This window comes from Xiphophorus couchianus, chromosome 24, assembly GCF_001444195.1.
Source record: "Xiphophorus couchianus chromosome 24, X_couchianus-1.0, whole genome shotgun sequence".
Taxonomy (NCBI): Eukaryota; Metazoa; Chordata; class Actinopteri; order Cyprinodontiformes; family Poeciliidae; genus Xiphophorus; species Xiphophorus couchianus.
The window spans coordinates 12,455,953-12,482,939 of NC_040251.1; the positions used below are offsets into that span (position 1 = coordinate 12,455,953).

General features: G+C 39.7%; 1 protein-coding gene and 1 long non-coding RNA gene across 6 annotated transcripts; one reads left to right on the plus strand and one right to left on the minus strand.

Annotated features, from left to right (window-relative positions):
• The first annotated feature begins 3,783 nt into the window (after positions 1 to 3,783).
• LOC114141075 (verprolin) lies at positions 3,784 to 26,711 on the plus strand. Of its 5 annotated transcripts, none has more exons than XM_028011480.1 (8): positions 3,785 to 4,185; positions 14,110 to 14,342; positions 16,155 to 16,212; positions 18,121 to 18,199; positions 18,324 to 18,365; positions 20,296 to 20,759; positions 22,454 to 22,591; positions 24,486 to 26,711. In XM_028011480.1, exons 2-8 carry the CDS (start codon positions 14,209 to 14,211, stop codon positions 25,017 to 25,019), a joined length of 1,449 nt encoding a protein of 482 aa, XP_027867281.1. In that variant the 5' UTR covers positions 3,785 to 4,185; positions 14,110 to 14,208; the 3' UTR covers positions 25,020 to 26,711. The 5 variants fall into 5 exon arrangements, with proteins under 5 accessions (XP_027867286.1, XP_027867281.1, XP_027867283.1 ...); XM_028011481.1 differs by lacking the exon at positions 3,785 to 4,185 and adding an exon at positions 12,082 to 13,297; XM_028011485.1 differs by lacking the exon at positions 18,324 to 18,365 and having other exon boundaries at positions 3,784 to 4,185; positions 18,121 to 18,154; positions 20,206 to 20,759.
• LOC114141076 (uncharacterized) lies at positions 21,334 to 25,976 on the minus strand. Its single transcript, XR_003594763.1, has 3 exons — positions 25,965 to 25,976; positions 22,223 to 22,225; positions 21,334 to 21,533 (listed from the first exon to the last, which is right to left on the minus strand). It is a non-coding gene; the product is annotated as an uncharacterized LOC114141076 (long non-coding RNA).
• Positions 26,712 to 26,987: the final 276 nt, after the last annotated feature.

The following is a 26,987-nucleotide window of genomic DNA, read 5'->3' on the forward strand; positions in this document are numbered from 1 at the left end:
GGATGCAGGTATGTCCACCAGAGCAGTAGCTGCACGGCTCAATGTCCATTATCAGACTATCGGCCGTTTAAGAATTGGTTTCCAACAGACTGGCACTACTGCAAATCCACCTCCTCCTCGTCGGCTATGTGTGACCACTCCAGAACAAGATGGCCACATCCGACTCGTCCATCTGCGAGATCGGCGAAGACCAGCGACACACACAGCTGATGAGACCATTGGTCAGCACAACAGACGCATCACACCTCAAACTGCCCGTAACCGCCTACGAGAAGCCAACTGGGTCAGAATAAATTCCTCAACCTGACTGCTATCATGTTCAAAGGACTGTCAATCCACTACAAATGGCCAAACCACGATGTCATCAACGCCAATATGAAGATCAGTAATTACTGAAAATATACTTTGAGTTTCTCTATATATTGCGTAACCCAAATGTTCATAAAACTCTAACATTTAACATGGGGCGTTTATAGTTTTGTTCAGTACAGTTACATTTACTTTTGGGAGTATCTTTACTGCAGTGTGCTTTTTACTTTTACTTGAGTAATTTTATTTTGAACAAAATTTCTGGATTCTCTACCCACTGTGAGTAACTTCACTAAATATTGTTTTAACCAAAAATTCACCAGACTCAGACACACACCTGTGGCTTCTTGTTAAAGTTTAATAAGTTTAAGCTACTAATTACTTCAGTGTTGCAGAAATATTGTTTATATCTGTGATTTTATTTCAAAATACATTAGTGAAAATGCGGATTTTCATTTTACTACACATGCTATTAAAAAGAGAGGCATTAGAACTAATGTACAGAAAATAAATGTCGTTCTGTGTTATACAACTTTACTCAATGCCAACTGATGCTTTATGTAATGATGGTAAAACAATATTTTGGTAAACTGCAAACAATGTGATTTAGTGATCGGGAACTTAATCTGTTATACTAGAGTTAATTGTATTTAACCTAAACTTACATGTCTTTTTATTTATTTAATTTCTGTAACGAATTGGTGTGTGGATGACTGCTGCAGCTAAATAATGTCTAGCATACTAAATAAACTAAACATCAGCATTTTATTTATGCAGTTTATGCTAGAAATATAACTTTGATGACTTGCATAAGCAATAACTTTGTATTGTGTTTGATGCAATCTTACAAAGAAACTGTTTACTTTGAATAAATTAATTGAGCTTACTGTTTCTGTTTTTACTGTTTTCACCCATCAGGTATAGCCATACTGAAGGCTGCTGAGAGGTCAACTTGGCCTTTGTCTATTTTTGTTTTTATCAACTTTTTAACAAGGAATTAGTCCAATATAAGAGATTATTTAGTCTTTCTTAAAGTGAAACATTGTTTTTATCTGGGGAATATATTGCTAAATGCTTCATTGTCTTTGACAATAAAGATTATTTTCCATTCTACTCTCTACATAGTTCTCTTGTGACATCACATTTCCAGGAACGTTGTAGCTGATGGCCATCTTGGTAAGTATCCGTAACTAACTAATGGCAGTTGCTATGGAGTTGGTATGACAACAATAAACAAGGCACAAGCTTAGGACTAGCTCTCATCTCATTCCTATCTAACTTATAGAAAAATATGAGTATAAGTGCTGTTTATTTCATATACTTTCATTTTGTTGGTTTCGAACCATCGTTTGCCTTTGCTCTTCGCTGCGCTTGCCTACTAAGATGGCGGTTCAGTGGCACAGATCCCTTCCAGTTCGAAAAACCTTCCAGTTGTTGAGCTACATTTGATGGGCACTGCGCCATTACCTAGCAACCCAAGAGGAGATCCAGCACATTTGGTCAGCTGGTTTTACAGCTCTATGTGCTGTACAATGGCTACTGGAAAAGACAATTGTTTTGTTTTTTCTTTACCATTAAGAAACCACATGCTGCATTCTTGTTGGGTGTGGAGAAGGCTCTACTAATGCTTTTCAAAGATGTAGGGTTGTATAATTGCGCATTTATTTGCAGCCATTTTCATGTGAGAGTGTAAACGTTGAGTTGGCAGGCATGGCAACAGCAACCGCTTATTTATATTTTATGTGACGAAACAATCTTATTCTGAAAGGAGCTCGAAATAAACCTGGCCAGACTAAAATCTCAATGATTTTGTGAAAAAAATTTGATGAACGTGTTTTGTGTAGCCAATAAATCTGTCCTAACCTGTTCAGGGAAGCACAGTAGTTCACCTTTAAATAGATGTGGAGATGTATACGCATGCAGTACACATACGTAAGTGCCTTCGTGGCAGGACACTGGAGTCCAGGCCTTCAAAAGACCTCTCAGTTTGTTTCTGAGCGCGGCATGGATCAGCCCTCATACAGCAACACCGTCCGCTGCCTTCTGATAGGTGGCTCCTCATCCTCAGTGCTCTGAAGACTCCAGCAGGTGGGGACAGTGGAGGAGCTGAAGGCTTCAAAAGTGTTAAAAACCCCAAACTAAACCAAAAGAAACACACCACAGGTCACAAACAAACTGTGGGGGGTTTTCTGGTTACACAGGATTTGAGTTTCAGTGTGCAGGAGTCAAAGTAGTCAAACTTCACTGGTATAATTAAATATTCATTATACTTTTAATTCATTTTGGACTCTGGGCTTTCACTTTTCTGCTTCCAACCAAATATTTTAATAATATATAGCAATATTTCAAGTGTTTTGATTGACATTTAACTGTATTTCTGTATTTCAGTCTAAATAACGCTAGAACAACAACATTAAAGGGAACCTATTGTTCTTCCCTTATTTTAAGCAAATTAGGATAAGTCTATGTGTTAAACAAAATATGTTCATTACATGAAATTATTATTAGAAAACAAAATTTCACCTGCTTAGCTTTGTATATTTTTTTAGCTCCTTTCACAATTTAGGGCTTTGTCACTTTTATGCAAATAAGCTGGTACTGGCCACGCCCCCAACTTGATGTTTACACTCGCATTTTTTAAGCATCAAAATGGCTGCAAATAAATGAGCAGTAATACAACAGTACATCTTTGAAAAGCATTAGTAGAGCCTCCTGTATAATCAACACTAATCCAGCAGATGGTTTTCGGATGGAAAGTCAACAACAAAGCACTTGTCTTTTCCAGCAGCCATTGTACACTGTAAAAAAGTGTCTCTAATTTACAGTAAATTTTACTGTATGAATGCTGTAAAATTTTGGCAACCACAGCAGCCGCCATTTTAGAGTAAATTAGAGATTTTTTAAAAAAAATGTATTTTACAGTGTACAGCTCATACAAGGTAAAACCAGCTGACCAAACGTGCTGGAATTCGGCTGGGGTTGCTAGGTAATGGGCTGGGCTTGGCTGGGGTTGCTAGGTAACGGAGCAATGCCCCTGGAATGTGACTCAACAATCGGAAGGATTTGGAAACAGCTCACTGTCCGGCCATAAAACATGAACTTATTGCCAAAAACTGGATGTGTGTGTTTTTTTTAAAAAAAGCTTGGGCTGTTTTTCGAAGCAGTTGAGACCATTGGAAAAACAAAAACGTGAAAAATGCAAATTGTTTATAATATATCCCCTTAGAATGCAAAATTGACATTTTTTGTAGAGTTTTGGCGTAATTGATGTTCTGAGAAAGTTGTTCTTTCAGCATGTTTTTGAGTTTGTAAACTCCAGTTAACGATTAGTCGACTGATAAATAATAATCGTTTCAGCCCTACTTCAAATAATCTGAACCATTCCCTTTCCAACCCATTCATTAGTCCTCTAATTGCACTGCCCCATCTTCCCAGGAGGGGGCGCTGGAAAGGAAAAACCAGGTTAATAATTGGGGGGTCTCCAGCTCTGCCTGTGTCACATGGAAGCGCGGTAGCTGAGCTGAGGGGATGCGAGCCGAGATGGAGGGGGCTTAAGGGACCGAGGAGCTGAAACCTGGCAGTCGGAGATAATTTTGGAGTCACATCATCATCATCGCAGCAGCAGCAGCATCAGATAAGGATAAGGATAGGGGGGGGGGACGCGGACGCGCAGGGTGAGCTCTTCCCAGCCTCCCCTCTTGGCTTGGGGTGCGCGGACAGGATGCCACATGAAGTGCGCTGCATCCCCGCTCTGTGAAGCCCGTGAAGGTCTGGCGGTGATTATGCTCGCAGGGAGCTTGAGTCAGTCCGAGGGGAAGCAGAACCTGAAGGAACCGACCGGAGCGGATGCTGCGCCTCTCCAAACCTCTGAGCTGAGTGAGTACGGGGGGCTGCTATAGCGCAAAGCAGAGTGTGACAGGCTGGAGGGAGGAGGAGGAGGAGGAAGAGGAGAGGAGGGGGTGGGGGGTCATTCATGTACATAGATTCAGCTCGATAAGCATCTTTTATTCTTCTAGGAAATATAAGCTGCGTCTCTTTGTGTTTCCTCCATCCAACACAAGCACACGTGCGCAGCCGCCTCAGCATCACCGCATCGCCTCTTTATTTCGGGCTTTAACGCGCATTCATCTGAGAACTTCATTGTGTTTTAATGAGACGGAGGCGATCGGCTGATCTTTTTTTTTCTCTCTCTGTGTGTTTGTTTGAATGTGGAGCAAATAAAGATCATTAACGTTGGACCCTCCTTTAGCGTTCCTCCTTCACCCCCATCGTGGCTGATTAATAGGGGGTGTGGAGGGGAATCTGGCTTTGTCGCGTTAGTTACCAGCTGACCTCGGGGACACAGCATCCTCACTTTGATCTGGAAATTAATCGGAAACGCTTTGATGATTAAAGGAGGCAGAAAAGGGAACCGGGCTGCAGGCTCAGTGAAGCAAAACCCTGAAAATAAGCACCGCATCATAATGGATTTTCTTTCTTTTTTTTTAGCTTCTACCTGCACCCAGAGACAAGAAAAACTAAATCCCCTTGCATGGAGGTCGGTGTCAGTCGGCATCAGTGGAGTGCTGGTTTGTAACCTGTTGTCAGCAGCATTGCTGCAGCTTGAACCCAGAGGCGCGGCGAGCCGGCCAGCCAGCAGGCTGAGTGTGATTGATGCCTGCTGAGCTGTTACCATCATGAGCTAGCGTCCCTGGACACGCACACACAGAGAAGCCCTTCATGCATGAATATCTTTATTTTAGCAAATGAAGAAAAAAGGAAAACCCACATTGAGCAGGGGCGATGGTAGGACACAAGTTCTGACTGAAAATATAGCAAAGACTTCCAGCTGACTGAGTGTTTTCACACCTGATTGTCTGTTGATTGGTGATAAAGATTGCAACATTTCTTACATGTTCAGATGCTTTGTTTTGCTTTCACACTGAAAAATCTGTTCCCCTCCTCGCCTGTGGTGGCGCTGCAGCAAAATCCTGAATGAAAGGCACAAAAATCTAAACAACGTAAACAAAAATGGAGTAGCATCAGATTTTAGCAGCTGTAGGATTTCTTGTTTCTCTTTGGTAAAAAAAAAAATTAAGTAGATATGCGTGTTTGTTTTGGTTGTATTTACCCAGAATGCCCTGCGCTGTAGCCCACTTCCTGCTTTTGGAGCTTTCTCCGGTCTTCTTGCATCCACATATCCATTTGAACAGCAACAGAGTTCATTCAACCAAACCGAGAACTACGGGTGTTTTCATAACTCATAGTCTGGTACCCTCAGTTTGATTGAAAACCAAATTTGCAACGTTTGTTACATTTTGATCTTCTGTGGTTCACTGTCGCACTGCACTGTGTCAAACAAACCGAATTAATTGTAAAATCTGTTCCTCGCTTCCCCTGTGGTGGATCAAGAACTACTGAAGGAAATTACATGAAAATCTCTGAAGTAGACATCAGATGTTTTTTATGAAGAAACTCAACTTCCTTCTTCACAAAATCTAAACAAAAATTGAGTAGCGTCAGATTTTAGTGGTTATAGGATTTCTCTTTTGTATTTAGTAAAGTAACGACCAATTTCTCAATTAACTAATTAGCATTCGCTTCCTGCTTTTGGTGTGGTTTCCAGTTCACTTGGTGTTCACATATGCATTCGAACCACAACAGAGTTCACTTCAACTGAACTGAGGTTTTTAGATGGACCAGATTTCACTTTTGGTCCGCATCAATGTTTGATTATGTATTCAGGCCTCCTCAATCAAACCCGAGTTTCTAGATAAACAAACTAGACTTTGATTATACAATTCTTTGCTGATGTCAATAGTTTAGCTTAAATAACTTATCCTTCCAGCATGTCGGACCTTGAAGCTGACAGACTACAGCAGCAGAAGACCACACCCAGATCCAGGCTCATCAACATTGGGCATCAACAGATTGGAAAAATATTTTCTTGTTGGTTGAGTCTCGATTCTAGCATCCATTCAGATGCTGGAGTCCGAATTTGGAGTAAATAACATAAAAACATGGATCCATCCTGCTTTGGACTTTGGGGGGGATCCCTTTGTGCGTTGCAAGGAGCCATACAGAGCTGACTATGAGAACTAGCGTCACAGCTAACATGACTATGAGTCTACAATACACTCATGTTAATAACGTTTATGTCATTACGCCAAAGTTAGCTACGTATAAGTCTATTGTATTTCACAAAACTTCAATGGAAGCACTTTTTACATCACAAAAAAGTGGCAAAAGTCACGTGATGAACAGCAGGATGTTACTACTGGGGGAAACGTAGAAGAAGACGACAGGAAGTGGTCGTCATGGCATGTCTTGCTTTTTAATGACTTTTCGCTCTCCCAGCATCACACAGTTCATAAAGAAGTTGTGTCATTTAAACATTTTAAATCCATAGCTCTTCTGGTAAATCTACAAAACGCTACATATGTAGCTGCTCCCAAGTAGGCGGGGCTTGTCGCTCCAACGCCTGAAAAAGACGCCGGCGTCTTGTTGAATTCTGAATATATCTCATGTAACTGTTTACATCCATCACTGGTGTGGTTTTTATTGACTAATTGCATGAGCAAGCTTATTCATGTGTGATTTTAATTTATTTCTACTTTGATGGAAACATTGAAATTATGAAATTGTATTTTCCCAACATTAGCAGAACATAGACAAAGATTTTGCACACATTTGTAATGGAAACCCAGCTACTCACACATTGTTTTATAGGTGACAAACTCAAGTCTGAGGTGAGTTTAATTGATTTTGTGGAAAAGTCCGAGCAGTAGCTTTAATATTTGAGCTGTTATATTTGTGTCGGCGGTGTTTTCTTGAGAGGCAGCGCTGTAAACACCAGACCCGAGTTGCACATGCAGGCTTCAGCCTTCTTCCTCACAGGGGCATGGTTAATCTTTGCAAGCAAACATTTGACCTAATTCACATTCTCACACAATAGCATCCTCCCCTCTCTCTCTCTCTCGCGCTCTCCCTTCCTCCACAAACACACACACACACACTTAACCATGTCGCTGTTATTTGTGTCCCTCGGAGGGTGAGGATTTCACTCCACATCAACTCCCCGGTGGTTTATGAAAACCTGGGCAGATTGGCGGAGCCGGGCCGCCTGTTTCCAAACCGTCTCTGGTTTTATTAATAATGAAAACGCATGTAAACGCAGAACATGTTCCTAGAAAATTAAACTCCCGCTGACTGCTACCAGGGCTAAATGCGTTCCTCAAAGTGCCTTTTCCACGAGGATTACACCTTAAACGCTTGTCTGCCTTCAAGGCCTCGCTCGGCATTCTGAACAAAACCATAAACATTCAGCTAAAGGAGATTATGGTGACCTTTAAATGTGATATGAAATGTGTGTAGTCAAGCAAATGTGCTGTCTGCGACTCTTCAGTCTTCGTCCTAAGGCGTTTAGAGAATGAAACGGATCCAAGTCAACAGGTCAGCTGGAACAAACAACTACCTTTGTGATTAATTTATTAATTTCCATAAACAGAAGATAAATTCCCAGAATGCTTCATGCCGATGCTTAGTTTTAACTGACTTTCAATTTAAAAAAATACAGAAATTCAACTTTGTGTGATTTAAGAAGGGAAACATGTTTAACTACTTGATTGTAAGTATTTCCTTGAATCATAACGCTTTCAGTTTTTCACATTTTGTCGTGTTACAGCCACAAAAAAAAACATGATTCATGAAACATGAAACCTGTTCGTGCCGCAGCAGCACATCCCTGCAACATAATGCTGCCACCACCATGTGGGGATGTTGTGTTGGTTTAGTGTTTGCTGCATCTCATGTATGGCTTGTGGAGATAATTTATGGAAAATTTCCTGCCAGTTTTCCATAAATTCCTGGCTTGTGGAAGCAGAGCTAACAATTTATTACCCTGTTATGAATCTCTGCATCTCCTCCAGAGTTGCCACAAACTTGTTGTCTGATTCCTTTAAGGGCTTAAAAAAAACACCATGGCATTAACTTAACGTTTTTTTGGTGTCTGAAAAGTTCCCAGTTGTTGAGTCACATTCCAGGGGCACTGCGCTGTTACCTAGCAACCCCTGTCAAGCCCAGCCAGTTACCTAGCAACCAAGCTGAATTCCAGCACGTTTGGTCAGCTGGTTTTAACGCTGTACAATGGCTGCTGGAAAAGACAAGTGTCTTGTTCTTAACTTACCATTCAGAAATCACTTAATGGATCCTTGTTGGTTGTGCAGGAGGCTCCACTAATGCTGTTCAAAGATGTAGGATTGTACAATTGCACATTTGATTTGGATTTAAAGTGACAAGATGCCCTAAAACAGCTCAAAACAAACTGAACAGAGCAAACTAAAATCTCATTATCTAAAAATGATTTTGAACATGTTCTGTAACGCCCGTAGATCTATCCTCATCTGTTCGAGGAAACATTACAGATCACTTCTAGGGTTTGCAATTGCAAGCATAATCTTTCATTTTCAGATGACAGATTTAACTTCAGTCATTCAGATACAGTTTTTTAAACTTCACCTTTGACCTCTCTGATGTGGTTTTCAGTCTTTTGTTCTCTGATATTTTCTAACAAACCTCTGACGCCGCCACAGGACAGCTGGATTTATATTCAGATTAAATGATGCCAGTTTTAGGCAGCGTTTGAAAATTAGACTGAATTTATTTAATTCAGGTTTATCTGGGGAAAAAAGGGGAGAAGAAAGGAAATGTTCTTCGGGGAAAATGGAAACAATCTGGAAAGAAAATGTAAATGATGGAAAAGAAAGTAAAGAAAAAATATGGGAATGGGAAGTAAGTAAAGGAAATTATTAAAGGAAAAGAATCAAAGCAGTAAAGTGAATTAAAGGAAAGGAATAAAGTAAAGAAACGGAGTCCTCTTTGGGAAATGTGACATCTTGTTCTCATCATCTTCAAACACCTGCCACATGACGCCCACGCATGTCTTCCTTCCTCCCGTCTTCTTTCTTTTCCTCCACACCTCCACCTTCCCCCTTTCTTCTCTCTCATTACCCTCTCTGTCTCCGGCACTCAGCTCTGTTGTCAAATGAGCGAAGATACAATTATCCTGACACGGTCGAGAAAAGATGCATATTGTTCTTTAAATCCAGCCTGATATTTCAGACTTTTCATGATCCGTGCATGATGGATTCTACGCTGTGACATTTAACGCAGTCCGCAGACAGCTACAGCTATCAAAACAAGTTTGATAGTCATGCTGGGAAAACATATTCACTTTTACAAATCATACTTTAAAGAAGTAATTATAATACTTGGGCATCTGCTGCTGAAATGTCCCTTATTCATGGAGCTTAATAATAACAGTGATGATGATAATCAAAGTGATTTGAAGCAGAAAACAAAGCTGTTGTGTTCCCGCTTGTTAGGATTCCCTGAACAAAGCGAGGAAGCTCAGATCAGCGTGCACAGAATAACCGAACAGGCCTGTGTGGGAAATCTGCTGCAAATTAGATTTCATGCTGGGAACAGTTGGATTCATGTCTGGATGTCTACTGAGGGAAATGCAAATTACCAAAAAAGTCTGCAAACCCGCAACAGTAGGAAGCAGAGCAAACTTTCACCATCTCTTTAATGTGTTTATTACGCTCACGCTCCCCGAGGTCAGCTGGTTGCTTTCATATGCTGTGATGTGATACTTATAAAGATTAAATATTACAAAAAACAACAAATAGGTGTGGCTGATTACATCATTTAACATGAAAATGTTTTTCTTTTCAAGGTAAGAATTTAGATTTATAGTTGTCATGGAAATGTCACTTATTTATGGCAACGTATTAGAGCTGTGGGTAAAAGAAAATGAGAAAATTCTGCAAAAAACTTTCTAAAAATGAGAAGGAAGTTTCTGAGTCTGAAAAGCTAAAAATTTGCTAGGAAAAAAAAACTCTGAAATTTTTTGATAAATTGCAGAAATTTTCTAGAAAGAACAAGGAAAGATCAGAGCTTCAAAAAGTCAAAATATTGCTGGAGAAAAACCCAGAAATGTTTAATTTCAAATGTTCTAGAATTAACATGAAAAAGGAAACATTTATGCATAAAACTACACATTTTCTAGAAAAAACACAAGGATATTTCTGAACTCCAAAAGTTGAAAGATTACTTTAAAAAAAACAGAAATTTTGAGATTAATCTAAAAAATATTCTAGAAAAAATTAAAAATTAGTACATTTCTGCAAAAAAATAGATTTTTTTAAAATAAAAAAGGACATTTCTCAGCTCCAGAAATGAAAATTTGAAGTTGAAAATTTGCTTTTAAAACATCCAGAAATGTTTAAATTGATCTCAGAAATGTTCTAGAAAATATGAAAAAAGGAGCAAATTTTTGAAGCACAAATTTTCTAGAAAAGAAATCGAGAAATTTTAAGATTAATCTCAGAAATGTTGTAGAAAAAAATGAGTTTCAAAAAGTAAAAAAAAGAAAAAAAAACTTTTGAAACTCAAAAATCTAGAAATTTTCTGTGATTAATCTCAACATTTTATAGCAAATTTTCTCCTTTTCAACCCCAGAAATGCCAGATTTTCTTCCTGAAAAATTTGTGAGATTAATTTTTTCAGGCTCTTTGAATTTGACATTGCAACCAAACAATGTTTTGCAACTGAAATATGGAAAACAATACGTCTGTGATTTGATACATTTATATAGTTACATTTATATTTTGTGTTTCTAGCCAGAATGAGTCTCATCAGCAATCAGGAAATGGTATTTATGGTTGGTAATAAAATGCAAAATAATTGTATTAAATGTATAGATACCAATGAAGCCAAAACAGAGACATAAAATTATCATTAGAAAACAATACCTTAGAGCCCTCTGCCCCTCAGACTATAAAACATTTCCTGTTGATTGCATCATTGTCTTCTTATATCACATTTTGTAGTATCTGTGTTGTGTATTTGTTATGATAACCTGTTATTGTTGCTGCTTCATGCCTGTGAATGAAGACAGCCTCGATAATTGTTCAGACACGATCCAAATAATTGAGATTACTCGGTTATTTGTGACAGTAACGGCGTGGGAGGAGATGAAGAGGAGTCGCTGGTTGTCAGACGGCGTCAAACAAACCAGAGGATGTTTTTCTATCGCTGAAGGTTTTGATTCGTCTGAGAGAAAAAAATCTGTGATTTTGATTTAAATATTTTTCTGTTCTGGAGAAACTGATCAAATAAATATGGGAAAATATTCAGAATTACAGGATTTATTCCTAATTTCCTCTGCAAAAAAGGTCATCCATCCATCCATCCATCCATCCATTGAACCAATCAACCAATCATCTATCCATCCAACCAATAAACCAGTCATCCATCCATCCATCCATCCATCCATCCATCCATCCATCCATCCATCCATCCATTGAACCAATCATCCATCCATCCAACCAATCAACCATCAAAACCAATCATCCAACCAAACAACCAATCATCCATCCATCCATCCATCCATCCAATCAACCACCCATCCAACCAACCATCCATCCAATCAACCACCCATCCAACCAACCATTCATTGATCAAATAAATCAACCATCCATCCAACCAATGATCCAACCAATCAACCATCCATCCGTATGTTTGGATCATTATCCCGTTCAATAACCAAATGATCTTTTATTTTTTTAAGTCCTGTTGTTTCAAATATTAACATATCCATCCTGGGCATGTGGAGCGTTTTTGTGTATTAATTTATTGATTTTCTCCAAACCCTCCTGCCTTTATTTGTTGTAGTAAAGCTCAATTTTCACATCATCTGACTAAAACACGTGGTGCCAGTTCAAGTCCCACTAAAGTTTAGCAAACTTCACATGTTTACATTTGTGATGTTGGGACGGAAATAAAAACGTTTCTCTGGCATTACTCTGAAACAACACAACATGTTTAATGTTACTCTGACTGAGTCATTACCTCTACTTTAGTTTATCAACATGCTTTTTCTCATTTTGACAAAGACCAAAATACCAGAATAAACATGGAGGCCGCTCTAAATTGATACTTTAAGAAAGATGCTTTGTTAAGGGACAAGATACAAACTGTAGTCAGTTAAGAACAAAATAAATATTTGAGAGAAAGAGAAGATATGCAGCTTGATCTGAAGCAGTCCTTATGCAGGACGCAGCCGTCTTGGCTCTGACAGACAAGTGAGAAACACACATGAAAACACAGTGTCATGGTAGACAGATGGCGTGATTTGACAGAGATCAGACTTGTTTGCTTGGTCTTTTGGTGCAGTTCTGTGTTTTTTGTTGTTTATTTATAACATATTACGCTGCCAGAAGAAATTACGTGGCAGGCGGCGAGGAACAGAGAGTCGGGGGAGGGAAGAAAGGCGAAATGTTTCTGTATGCTCATTCTGCTTTCACACTCGTCTCCGTCAGTGTTTCAGGTTCCTCTGCCTGCTGGCATGTTCGGCTCTGACTCACTGCAGCTCCGATGCATGTTTGTTGGTTTTACAGCGGTTCAAATGTAGATGGGGGTAATTATTTACACATATGGATCAACAGTTGTGTGACAAACAGATCGACTCTGCGATCTTCCCCTCGACCAGATTCAACCAAAGAGGCATCATTTTACTGTTGGTTTGCTGAAAATAAACACGTGAAAATGTGTGTTTGTGGGAAGTTGTGCTGTTGATGTCTGTAACTGTGACATAGTAATCCCTAAACATGCTAAAGCAGAAACAGGGGCCTCAGGCTGGATGTCTTTTCACTTCACTACTCCTGCGCTGGATGGGAAATCAGACTGTCCTTCTTTTCAAACCACTGCTTTCCTTATGCCTTCAACGCAGAGAGGACATTTTTGATTCTGGCTGCGCCGCTTTTAGGCTGCAAACGATTAATTTTTATTAGTTACCTAATAAGTCCGTTTAAATCTTTAGTGTTGCAGTTTGGCCGCCATCCAGCAGAGGGCGCCGCTGATCATTTTAAGCGGAGCCGTTGACGAAAGAAACAGAGATGGCGGCGGGCCGTAGCATAACCGGCAGACGATAAACGGTCGAGACGAAGTCTGTATGGGATGAAAATGCACTTTATGCGGTTCTGTTTTAAAATATAAACACACGACAAACTTCTGATTTTATCACCGTAATGACGCTCATTCAGCCGAGCTGTATGGCTGAGCTGTGTTAGCTTCTCATTCAAACATTACTGATGTGCTAAGAAGAGGAGATGACAGAAAAGCGGCCATAACAGAAACATTTTAACATGACGCTATTGAGCCCGGTTGATTTTAAGGTCACCAAAGCGAAGTTTTTAAATTTCTTAAAGAGCAAACACAGAAGGTACTTTTGTATTAATATCTCTTTGTTCATGGTGAAATGTTTTACATATTTTATTGTGTTGTATTTATAAATATGTCTTCAGTTTAATGTGAGAAAAACAGAATTTTCTGTAAAATCACTGAGTATTTTATACAGCTGACGATGTCAAAATGAAATAAATTGTTTTTGATTCAGCATATTATGAAATATTTTGGCCTTCATGTTCTTGATGCGAGAGAAAACCCTTATCAATTAATTGTTAGTTGATCAATACAATCAACTTTAGATTAACTCATTGATAACTTGCATTTTTAATATTGATATTTTATTTTAAAAATTTAATTCAGCATATTATGAAAAATTTAGCCCTTTATGTTATGAAAAGCCGTCTTGGTAAGAGAAAATTCACGTTTTTAAGAAAATTGATGCCTATGAATTAACTGTTAGTTGATCAGTCAATTCTAGAAGAACTCATTCATCAATAACTTGCATCCTTATTTGTAATGATTTAGAAAGGTCGGATAACGTTGTAATTAAGCACTTCTCCGTGTCTGCAGATCCCAGTGACACCGTGGCACCTCGCTGCGTGCATGAGTGTAAGGGTGTAAGTGTGTGTGTGTGTGTGTGTGAGAGCAAGTGAGCGCCAGCGCTCCCACATGGCCTCCATGCAGGACGGGCTGATCTTCACGGCTCCTCCCTACGGCAAGGTCCTGCTGCTGGGCGCTATCGCTGCTGCCTCAGCTTTTGTTGTTACCATCCTTATTGTGGTGCTCTGCGTGGGCTGCCAGAGGTGAGAGCAACACTGCATGATCCGTGCATTTTAACCACTGCTTGTAAATCCACTTTTAGTTAAAAATGCACCAGAGGTGGGAAGGATACTCCAAATCCTGAAAAGACATAGTTGTACTAAGTTATTAATTCAAAATACTTCACAATATGAAACAATTAATTGGATTAGTCATCATAAACCAATTATTGAAATCATGCCATTTGCTGAAAAAACACAATCAGAGCAAATGTTAAACCAAAACTGTACAAAAGAAAAACTTTTTGCACTTGAGAGAAAAAATTAAACCTCCTTTGTCTGCAAATATGCTCTACCAATAACTCCTCATTGTTCTTGGTAGAGTTTTAGTTTCACTTGGTTCAGATTCTTTAAAAAAACAAACAATCAGCTCATTCCATTTATTAATTTAAAAAATAACCAACAGATCATCTCTACACTGTATTGATATTAAATTAAACAGAAAGAATTGTGCTTTTTCCACACGTTGATGCTAAAAGTATTTATTTAGCTGTAGATGCATCCTTTGTTACAAATGATCAAGCGTTCACTAAAGGAATGCCATGTTATTTCATTTTAGGCAATAAAATGAAAGGAATTAATTGTTTATTTGCATCTTTTAAAGTATTTTTAATATTGTTTATAAATCATTTAATAAAAAAATCTGCTGATTTTTCATTAGATTAATTGGTTTATCTGACTAATGAATCGTCAGAATAATTGATTAATCGATAGCTAAAATAATTATTAGATGTAGCTGTAAAGCGAAAAAATTCTATTTAAAATAAAATTGGAATCGAGCATCAAGATCTGCAGTGTGAACGCAGCCTGAGCTATAGTTCAGCTGCAGAAGAATGCTCTTCCTGATGTGATGAAACCATTTTATCTTCAAACAGAGCGACGACTTCTCAGCTAAAAAATATCAAAACATTTCCACTTCTGTCTTGCCTATCATGACTGAGGCTTTTGCAGCATTTAACCATTTTGAAATAAAGAAGATTATATTCAAAGCTTGATGCATCTGCATCACTGAAAGTTATGATTTGATTTAAAGCTTTTTGGATATCTAAATGAAACCAAATAATAATAATGTTGACATTTAACTCAGACAGTGACCTTTTGAATACTGTACACTTTAAAAAAGGATTTGGCAACAGACTGCTCATGGTTTTTAAATGTTGGGATATTGCCTGGTTGCGTGAAAATTAGCTGTAACTATGTTGTTTGGCAAAGCTGTTCAAAGTGATCTGGAAAGTAGGAGGTGAAAGATCAAATCAAACTCATGTTCATGCTCTGGCATGCCTACATACATAGAAATATAAAAAGAGAAATGCTTAAAAAAGCTGTGGAATAACCAACAGAGCTGCTCCTCAGACTGATAATGAAATAGATCTGGGGAGATGTTTTTCAAATCTCTTCTTTAGCTGCTGTAAGTTAAACTACTTACAATTTATCAACCCTACAAGTACTGGCTCTTTCTGCAAGACTTCTTTTTTTTGGTAAAAATACATTTTTCTCTCCCTGCTGTGACTGAGTTGTAATGAATTGTCAGATTTTTCAGAGACAGAAACATTATTTGTAAATGAACAATCATTTCTTCTTTGGAAATGCATTTAGCTCTTGGCTTAATGTGCTTAGCTACTCCCACCACTGGCAGGCATATGTGCAAATGTGAATCAGTGCTGTTCTCTTGAATGCAGTCGTACAATGACTCAGCTTTGTACTAAAAGAAAAAAGAAGGACTCAGGCACAAACGCTGCACACTATCAGAGCATCAGATTTGCATCCTGTATGACAGAGTGCTGTGTTTTATCACAGGAAGGGGAAGACGCACAATGTCCCCGGTGAAGGTGGAAAACACCGCCTCATGGACATGGTAGGTATCAAAACAATCATAATATCTTAATTGGAATGCGGCCAACATATCTAAATTTAGGAGAAAAGTAAGAACAATTTAATATTCTTTTATTGCAACAAAGATTATTAGTGGGGGTGCACCGATTTATCGGCCAGACGATTTCCTTAATTTTGGGCGATTGGTGATAGGCTGATACTTGCATGTGAAGCCAATCTTATCCACCAGCCTTATTTTCCTCAGCAAAGGTCTAAAAATCAGCCGCTGTTCTCTTCTGCTCTGCAGTGAGAGACGTTTCACTGATGGACTGGCCCACCGGGTCATGACTGCACACTTTCAGTTAACAACAATCCCTCACTGTTGCCAACTCAGTGACATTCTTGCTATATTTAACGACATTTCAGACTAAAACAAATTGGTATTAGTCAAAATTGGAATCGGCAGGTCAGGCTTCTTAAAAGAATCAGCAATCGGTCAGAAAGCTGCAATTGGTGCACCCCTACTTATTGGCAATGTATTTTATAAAGTTAAAAAACCCGAAAGAGTTGGATATGTGGATTGAAAATGGCTAAATCCTTTAATTGAACCTTGGCCTTTAATTCTGAGATGGTACTAGAGGTCACTCCAGAGCAGACAAAGACTCACAGCTGTAGCAACATCCGTGCTACTTAAGGTGCATTCATACAGCTTTCATCAAACTCTAGTTCGTTTGTCTAGAAAGTCTGGTTCATTTGGGGAGATGTGAACAAAACTCTAATGTGGACCAAAGAAGTGAACTCTGGTCCGCCTAAAATCCTTGGTTTTGGTTTGGTTGAAGTGAACTCTTGAGGGGTTCGAATGCATATATGTTCGCCAAGTGGACCAGAAAAGCTCCAAAAGCAGGAAGTGGACTACAGCACAAGGCATTCTGGGTGAATACAACAAAATCAAACCGATCTAGCATTAGCAGAAGAAATGTCTCATGATCTTTTACCAAAGATGAAACAGAAATCCTGCAAATGTGCGCAAAACTTTGCCCATATTCCGCTAATGTCGAAAAAACACAATTTTGCAATTGGGCTGTTTCCATTTAAATGAAAAATGCAACTGAAATTACACGTGAATACGTTTGTTCACTCGATAAGACATTAAAAACATGGCACACCATCATTCTCCAGCTACTTCCTGTCGTCGTCTTCTTTGTGGCAACATCATTCTGTTGATCATGTGTGAAAAAAGTGTTTCCGTTGCGTTTCTGTAAAATAAACCAATTTCAATACAGCCAAAAAAATACCAAACCAAAACTTTTTATCGAAAAACAAGTTTTGTTCCCATTTAGAAAATTTCTTTTCAAAATGTCAAATTGTATATGGTCAATAGAAAAGTAGATAGTGTATTCTTCAGAGGTTTTTGAGTTGTTTCCTTCAGTAGTTAGTGGTGCAGCGCCGCCACAGGCGAGGAGGGGAATGGGTTTTTCAAACGGTTTGGTTTATTTGACAGTGTAGCGTAAAAGTGAAAATGTAACAAATGTTACAATTTTGGTCCCAAATCAAACCGAATCCACTGGACTATCAGGTGTGTAAACACCTTTAGTGACCATTTTAACACGACTGTCAGTACCTGGATTACCAGGAGCTCAAAACAAGTCAATTGCAGAATTGACTGCACCAAGACCAGCTGCTTGGTGAAGAAGGTTTCATGGTTTTTATAGTTGTGACCCACATACTCAATTCTATCTACAAATGCATTTTCCTCACAAACATTGTGCCAATTAAGGAGAAATCAGAAGGTTTTCCAATGGTATATGAATTACTGCCAAAACATATTGTTACAATAAAGAAATAATCAACCAAACTTAATTTTTAAAGTTTTGTGCTCAATTTAATTTAACATAATTCACCAAAATCATTCTGAGGACATTTCTTGGTTTCTGTGTGTGTGTGTTTTCAGGGTATACTCAAGCAGTCAAAGCTGCGGTCCATCAGTAAATCTGACACGGAGATGAACAAGATGAACTGCAATGGCAAAAGTGAGTGCATCTCTCACATATAAACCTTGTTGTGTGCTCCTGTAAAGTGTACCTCATTGTTGTCATGGAGAAACTATTGTTCTTGTTTCAACTGCATGACAAAATAATTTCTGTGTCATTCAAGTTGATTTTTGGGACATGAACACAAAGCATCGGGGTATACACTGTAAGTATCATTTATTTGTAACCATTAAAAACACCAAACTTTGAGTTTGAAGGTCTTTGCAGTGTTTCCTGGACTCTTTAATACACGTTCTGGCCCAAATTCCCTTAAAATATGAGAAAATCTGAGGACATAAGATGAGAAATTTACCCACAAACAGAATTCACATCATAGTTAAGATTCAGCTTTATTTAATTAGACTGTTCAGACCTAATTTATGAGCATTTCTCTCTTTGAGAGAGAGAAATGCTGGAATCAGAGCGCCAAGGCGACTCCTGGAGCTCCATCACTCGGAGTCAACAGGGAGCTGCGTTTGTGGGCACCGTGACAGGCGCCCAGGAGGATTTGAAGGGATAGAAACATATGTCCTGCCTCGTATTTGTCCCGCTTCCACTGCAGCGTGATGAAGCCAGTTTGGATCCATAAACTCAAACATCTATGTCAGTTCCCAGTTTGCTGTCTCTTTCAGACAGGGCTGCGACTAACAGTTACTTTAGTTATCAATTATTCAGACGATTAACCAATTAATCGGGTAAAGAATAGGCATATTCTCCGATTTTTGAGCTTTTTTTTATGTTTAAGTCTTACAAAATATGGAATACATTAAAATAAGCAAATAATGCAATTCCTTTTATTTATTTATTGCCAAAAATGCCACAACATTCCTTTAGTGTACGCTTTATCATTTGTATCAAAAGATGCATCTGCAGCTAAAAAAAAAGGTCAATTTGTTGATTTTTTTTATTTATTAATAATTGGATAGCAAAGGTGATTAATAGGATATTTGTATTTAAAGAATTTGAAACAGGTGAAGCTAAAAATGGCACCTAAGTTCTGGTTGAACATCTCTACAGACAAGGAAGGTTTTTCATCTTAGATGCAAAATGTGTATATTTTTGTACATTTTTGTACACTCTAAGCTTGTTATTTCAGCAAAAGGTTTTTTTAAGTGTCTATGTAGTCCAGTTAATGTAGTAATCAATTACTACATTAGTTGACAATTATTTCAATAATCAATTAATCCGATTAATCATTTCAGTCCTACTTCAAATACTTCCCTATCTTCCCAAGAGGGGGCGCTAGAAAAGATTGGGGCATCTCCATCTCTACCTGTGTGACATGATTCTGTTATCCAGGTAGCCGTTAATCTGTTACTAAATTAGTGGACAATTATTTAGCTGTCCACTAAATAATTGGACAACATCAACTAATAGAAGTTGAGGCAGGCAGCTCAACTTCTATTACTCTGAACTATTTCTTTTCCATTGATTAGGCTTCTAATTTCACTTCTCCACCTTCCCAGAAGGGGGCGATAGGAAAGAAAAGCCATGTTAATAATTGGGTGGTCTCCAGCTCTCTCTGTGTCACGAGTCTGCATCCAGTTAGCGATTAATCGATTAACCAACCAATCCATTTTATTTGTGTGGCACATTTCAGCAACGAGGCAGTTCAAACTGCTTTACATCATAAAAACACAAAAATACAAAGTCGATGAAATTACTACTAATTGCTAATTTAATTGACAATTATTTCACTAATCAATTAATCACAATTAATCACTTCAGATCTACTTCAAATACTTTGAACTATTCCTTTTCCCATTCATTAGTCTTCTAATTTCACTTCCCCATATTCTTAGGAGGGGGCCATTACATAACCAGGTGGTGATTATTTCAATAATTGATTAATCACGATTCGTTCGATTAATCGTTTCAGCCCTACCGTCAGATTTTCCTTTCTCCCCTGTTCGTAAACCCTTTGAGGATCAGTCAATCGAGGGATGTGAATTCTGTTTTCTGGAGGGTGTCAGCTGAACAGAGAGTATAACAGCCGGCAGTGTGAGCCCTGCGGAGGCATCTTAAGAAACGTCCAGCCAGCATGGACCTTCTGCCGCTGCCCAGCCGCTGGTCTAACTCTGACCTTCGTTCTCAAGGCAGGCAGCTTCCCCAGATCCCCTCTGGGACTGGAGAGGACAGCGAGCACACTTATTCAGAAGTGGGCCAACGTTCCTCCACTGCACGTACTGACGATGCCCTCTACGCCATGGTAGGCAGGGCCGGGCAGACGGACACTCCGGCCCCTCCGGCCGTTCCCGCCAACACCCCGGCGCCCCCGGACCCGGACGGCGAGGTGGATGGAGCGCTGCCGGAACCAGAGGCCCCGGTCATGTCTCCCCCACACCCTCCGGAGACGGTGGAGTACGCCTGCGTCAGGAAGCTGAGGAAGGCTGAAAAGGCGCCTCAGAAGAGGGACAGTGGGACGGATATGGCAGAGCCGCCTGCTCCACCTCCACGCCACGGGCCGCCATCGCATCCTGCCCCCCCGCCGCCTCACCCCCACAGCACAAAGTTGCCTCGTAGAAACATTGAGGCCTTCAATGTCCCATCATTCCCAAAGGTTGGTACAATTTATTCCATCATTTGGTTACTAGGTTGCTGAAATCTTTTGCTACATTTCTACAGAGTTAACATTGAAAAAGGTTGCCTACCTGGATGTTCAGCTCTCAGATTTCCTTTTGAAGAGGAGTAAAAATGCATGTTTGTGTGTAAGCTAAAGCCTAGTTCACATGGCACAATTAAAAAATGTTTGCCCTGGTCTCCCAACTGGGAGCGAAAACGCAGCCTGTTGAATGTAGAGTATGACAGGTAGCCAGTCAGAAAACGCAGCGACGTAACCACGGAGGGGAATCCCACACCGCTGACATGGCAACCGAGAGACCGGTGGACATCGGTGGAAACTATCATGTGCTTAACAAACATGGATGTTTATCCAGTTAAAAATGTTAACTACGAAAAAAATAACTCACCTCCAAATGATAGTGCAGCAAATAGAGCGGCTGCTCCCTCCGTCTTTTATCAAACGCCTTTTCTTTTTGTTACGTCTTTTATCGCTTAAAATGAGCCACAAACTATCACTGCTGTTTGATTATTCTAAATTCACGTATGGTATTTTGGGGGGTTTTACTGGATTTTCTTCTGGAATCAGGATGTTCATGAGTGGAATCGGTTCTGGATCGGTGGTGTGTTGCTCCTGCCGTGCGGCTGAACACACGAACCGATTGAACCTGTTGTACTTTTATCGGCTCTGTGGTCACAGAGGTTTGGAAAATCGGCTGACAATCCTTAAATCGTGCCGTGTGAACCAGACTTAAGACTCACAAGCTCCTCTCCTCTCATCTCGTCTGGACCACTGAGCTTACAAGTAACCTCTCAGCAGTATATAGGGGCTTGTTTCTAGAACTTTTTCATCAATAGTAAGGAATTGTTTACTTAAAATGAGCTCCTACATCTTTCTGAAAAGTTGCTTTTCAGAAACAATAGAAATAATTTTGTCTTATTTTGAGTGTATTAAAGTATTTTCACTGGAAACTAGACCAGAAATACTCGGTAATCTTTTGCAGCATGGCGTTTCTGTGAGGTTTCCTCTTGGCGGAGGATCTGCGTGGATGTAATTGTGCCAGTGATGCAGTTTCCCCCGGCCGTTCTCATACGCTGGCACTTCTGCTTAAACCTCTTTGAAGTCCAGGCTGTGAACCTGTTTATTTGTGGTCGGGTTCTTGTCTTTCTGCCCTCAGAGGTGTCACCTCCTCCATATGTTCGCAGCAGCAGGACTGCAGATTGGCTGGCTGGTTTTTACTGTACACGCATGGCTCTTTGCTCCCCTCCAGGTGACAGTGGGACACCATTAGCTGCCCCTGTTTGAGGTCAGAAAGGTCGCGCTGTCTGCTGTGACCCGAGTTCATTTACACGCAGAGTTCACAGGCTTACAAGCGTACGCAGTTTGCTCACAGGTCTGGCCGCCACAGATTTCCTTTTGGATGATGCAACTCGCTGAAATTGAGTCATCTACAATAAAAGCACCTGCTTCCTCACAGGCTCCACCTTTCAGGGAAAATCTCTTCAGCGCCGCATGAAATCCATTCAGCACGACTCCAACACTATGCCATGTCTTAAGAGAGGTTAATTTGTCACCCATGAGTCCGTTTCAAAATGCAGTTTTCACAGCTGGAGAGGTCTTCCCGTCTCTGCAGCAGCATGCCTGAACATGTGACCAACTCTGTCCTAAAGCGTGGCTTGTTGCTGTGCTGACAGGAAGTGATGTTTATGGGCAATGGAGAGCAGTACATCTGGAAGCCTCCAGAGGATGATGACATGCTGATGCTCCAGAATAAAGCGCTGGGTCCACTGGGAGCCCATTTAGTGGAGAATATACAACCGTCTGCCGCAGTGGTGAGTGACGACGGCTCGTAATGCGATTCAAAATGTTTGTTGTTCTCTACCTCTAATACGTCTACAAATCAATTTATTTACATCCATTCAATGTAGGAAAGTATTCATTTCCATTGAACTTTTTCAGATTTTTGTCCTAAACACTAATTGCCCAGTCAAAGTAATGCACAATTATGAAGCAGCAGGAAATGGATATAGGATTACACTGCAAAAACACAAAATCTTACCAACTAGTTTTGGTGTAGTTTTTATTGCAAATATCTTAGTGACAAATCCAATTTACAAGTAACTTTTCAGCAAGAAATATGAGCTTGATTAAGTCAATAATTCCTTAATATTGATTAAAAATTACTAGTTCCACTGGCAGATTATTTCACTTATAACAAGACATTTTCCCATGTTATAAGTAAAATAATCTGCCAGTGGAACTAATACTTTTTAAAAATCAATATTAAGGAATTATTGACTTAAAACAAGCTCATATTATTGTAGCCTTTCCTTAACGATAATTTTTAAAAAACATGCGGTTTTAAATGTTTTGTTTGTCAGAGGTAAGAACAGGATTTGAATCATTCTTTCTTCGGCAGATTTGGGTCGCACAAATTCAGTTCAGAGGCCAAAAATGGCCCACGGACCGCAGTTTGAACACCCCTAGTCTATAGAAACGTAAACAAAATATCTGACTTTCTTCCTTGCAATAAAAAATATCAGGTTTTAAACATTTTTTGTACATTTTAGTGTCTGAAATGAAAAAAGTGTAAAATCTGTTGAAGATTGCAGACGTTGTCAACAAATATCTGTTTTACTAATCGTACTAAAGCTGTTTTATTTTAGCTTCAGCCCTTTGGGGCTTTACTGAAATAAGTCAGGTTTCTTTAATTGCTTGGTGACGCTGATGAAAACACAAACGGTGTCATAATGTTAGCGTCCATGAAGTTTTTTAAGAAAAGCTGAAAACCGGTCAATGAGCTCCAGTGTTTTCTGCCTTTTCTTGTTTGAAGGTTTGTTTGTTTGCCGCTGGTGTTCGGTTTCGAAGAGAGGATTCCTCTTTTCCTTTGCTGGTGATTACTTTTAATGGAGGTCATATTTGTGCAGGTGTTTCTGCCACAGAGTATTTTATTTTCTTTCAGCTCCCTGAAGGACTTTTTCACTGCATTGCTAGATGGATGGATTGAAAAACATTTACAGTTGTGCAGAAAACAGTTTTAATATAATCATCCTGTGTCTGTCCAGAGAGTTAATTTCACTGGACTTGAACTATTTTTGCAGAGCGCTGAATACAAACAAATACTTTTGCAAAACAATGTAATTTTTGGCAGTATCCAAACTTATTTATTCCAAAGTAAAAGTAAAAAGTAGCAGGAAATTACTAAAGTAGGAGTAAAAAGGCCACTCAGGTACAGAGTAACTGATCAGAACATTATTGGTCACACTGCGAAAACAAGATTTTACCAAGTAATTTTGGTCTAATTTTGTTACCAATACCTTAGTACACTTGAAATAACTTAACAAACTTAGAAGTAACGTTTCAGCAAAATATAGGAACTTGTTTAAGTAAATAATTCCTTAATACTAATGAAAAAGTTCTGGTTCCACTGGCAGATTATTCCATTTATAACATGACATTTTTCCCACATTACAAGTGAAATAATCTGTAATTTTTAAATCATAATTAAGGAATTACTGACATAAAACAAGCTCCTATATCTTACTGGAAAGTTACTTGTAAATTTGTCTTGTCTTATTTGAAGCGCACTGAGATATTTGCACTAGAAACTAGAGAAGACAACCGGTCAGATTTTGTGTTTTTGCAGTGAAGCAGCTGTTTGCACCAGGATCCTTGAACATCTTTTTAACGTCTCTGAATAAAAAACATTTTCCTGTCTGATTCCAGGTGGCGGAGATGTACTCCAAAGTGTGCAAACCTGGGAAGAAGAAAAGAGCGATTCCGGGTTCTCCCCCGGCGAACCTCGGCTTCCGGACCTTGGGTCGAGGCGACCGGGACCGAGACGGTGGATTCAGCGTTGTGGTCAAACCGCAGACATGGGCCCCTCAAGAGGGCAAAGCGGTCGGGGGCTCCCTGGACGACCACTGCTACGAGTCCATCGGCACGGAGGACTGCGACCCGGCATACGACAATATGGAAGGTGGGGGCGCCTGGAAGCGCGAGCGGCCTCCGAACACATGTGCCACGCTGCGGCCGAGGAGGAAGAAAGCCCAGCAGCCCTTGCAGCAGCAGCACCCTCCGCCGCCGCCGCCCACGCAGCAGACGCCCAAGTTGCAACACCTTCCTGCCAAAGCCCTGCTGCTGCCGGGGGAGAATCTGTACGAGAGCATCGGCGACCTGAAGCAGGGCTCCGCCACCTCCAGCACCACCACCATCTTCACCTTCAACGACGGCATGGAGATGTACGTTACGGGGCTCTGAGGCAGCGGCTGCACTGTGACCCCCCTCTGAGCTGACACTGCTGGGTCCCATCATGCTCACCACACATACGGTTTACATTAAAGTCATGACATCGGGCCATTCATAGGCGCCACCCTACAAAAACACTACATATTACCAAGTACTTTGCTCCAGTTTCTAGTGCAAATATCTTAGTACACTTGAAATTAGGCAAAACAAACTTACAAGTAACTTTTCAGCAAGATAGAGCAGCTTGTTTTATGGCAATAATTCTTTTAAGGTGTCCTGACCTTATTGACCTAAAACAAGCTGCTACAGCTTTCTGAAAAGTTACTTGTAAGTTAGTTTTTTCTCACTTTAAGTTCAGTAAAATATTTGCACTGGAAACGAGATCAAAAAAATGTTTGGTAAGATGTAGTGTTTTTGCAGTGCAGAGGCCTTGGGTGGTAATGTTGATCTGTTATGACCTGGGCTGAATACAAAGTCCTGTCTGCAAACCTTAAAGGAATCCAAAGGTAGTGAATAATAAATGAGCACAAGACCATTGCAGAGTGATCTGTAGGTAAACAGTAGCACTTCAGTTTTACTGATACATCTGTGCAAAGCACAATGAAGTCAAAAGCCTAAATTCTTCCTCAATTCTAGCGGATAAAAATAGCCCCATGTTCGGGCCAAGCTGGACCTCTAATTGAGGAAATATTTTAGTAGCACTTAGTCTGTGGTGAACAAGCCTTCCCTGTATATTTGACCAGGATATAAATCAAATTAAATATTAATCAAAACACTTGAAAGCTCAGGGACCAAGAAGAAAAACAAATTATAAAGAGTATTATAATGAAAAATTGCACATTTTTGCATTCCTCCTAAAAGCTTTGACAAATTGAGACCATTCTCACCTTAACAGAAAAAAAGAAAGCCAATCAGATTCTTCCCTCCATGAAGTTTCACTCGACACGGACTGGACACTGTCTCCACTGCTGTCTGTATATGAAGTGTTTTACTTTGTTGATCCTGTTCCTGCACTTTGCCTGCTACGAGTTGCATGCCTAAAAAAAAAAAAAAGCAAAAACAAACAAACAAAAAAAAACAAGCACTGTCATGTGGTTTCTGTATATGAATGTTTTTATTTTCTTTTGTAGTTGGTCGTTTACCGTTTTTGTTTATTTTTTCTGTTTTTACTGTGTTGCTTTATTTCTCTGTGGAGCTCTAAGCTGGTTTGATGAAGGATGTGTTTGGCTTGGCGGTGTTTAGATGCTCTGCTGCGGCCCAAATGAATCCGGGAGAACGGTCCGCGGCCCCCTCATGCCCCCCACTTCAACACGCCCCTGTCTGCTCAGTCACATCTGTGGACCATCCCTGCCTTGTGGTCATATGAATCCGCTTGGGTTTCCATCAAAGTGCAGCGTGGAGCGCTACAACAGGAACTGACTTGTGTGACCAAATGTCACGTCTCATCATCACTCCATTGATGAACACTCTCTCTGTTATCAGTGTTAAAATACATCGCAAAAAAATAAAGACGTAAACCGAAAGAGCATCAACCTTCCCCCTTACAAAACCATAAATTTACATCCAAACCCTGAACAATAACAGCGACTTCACTCAACCAAATATCCCCCAACAAACAATGTGATTATACTGTAATGTTGATGCAACGTGTATGTACATGACAAAAAGAGAAAGAATAATAAATATATCATCAGTGTCAAGAAATCTATCTTTTTCTATTATGTTTAGTTGTGTTTTTTGGAATGACTTATATTGTGACACAAAACTGCAAAACAGCTGCAATGTAAAAAATATTCCGTGTTACTCTCTGTTGTTTTATCGAAGCCATGAAGCTACGGTGTGTTCTTGGAAAAAGCCCTGCTAAGTTTTAAATGTGGCAGCTAATGTTGTGTGTTTGCTATTCAGACTACAGGGTCTTGTATTCGAAAAAGCGTGTAATTTAAGTGCTAAAGTGCAAAAGATTGTAATGTTTTATATCAA

Bases quoted from the DNA above. Each gene is read 5' to 3' on its own strand.
- LOC114141075 (XM_028011485.1), top strand. From the start codon at position 14,209: ATGGCCTCCATGCAGGACGGGCTGATCTTCACGGCTCCTCCCTACGGC. The intron at 14,343-16,154 runs GTGAGAGCAACA...GTTTTATCACAG, and splicing joins CTCTGCGTGGGCTGCCAGAG to GAAGGGGAAGACGCACAATG. The intron at 22,592-24,485 runs GTGAGTGACGAC...GTCTGATTCCAG, and splicing joins TACAACCGTCTGCCGCAGTG to GTGGCGGAGATGTACTCCAA.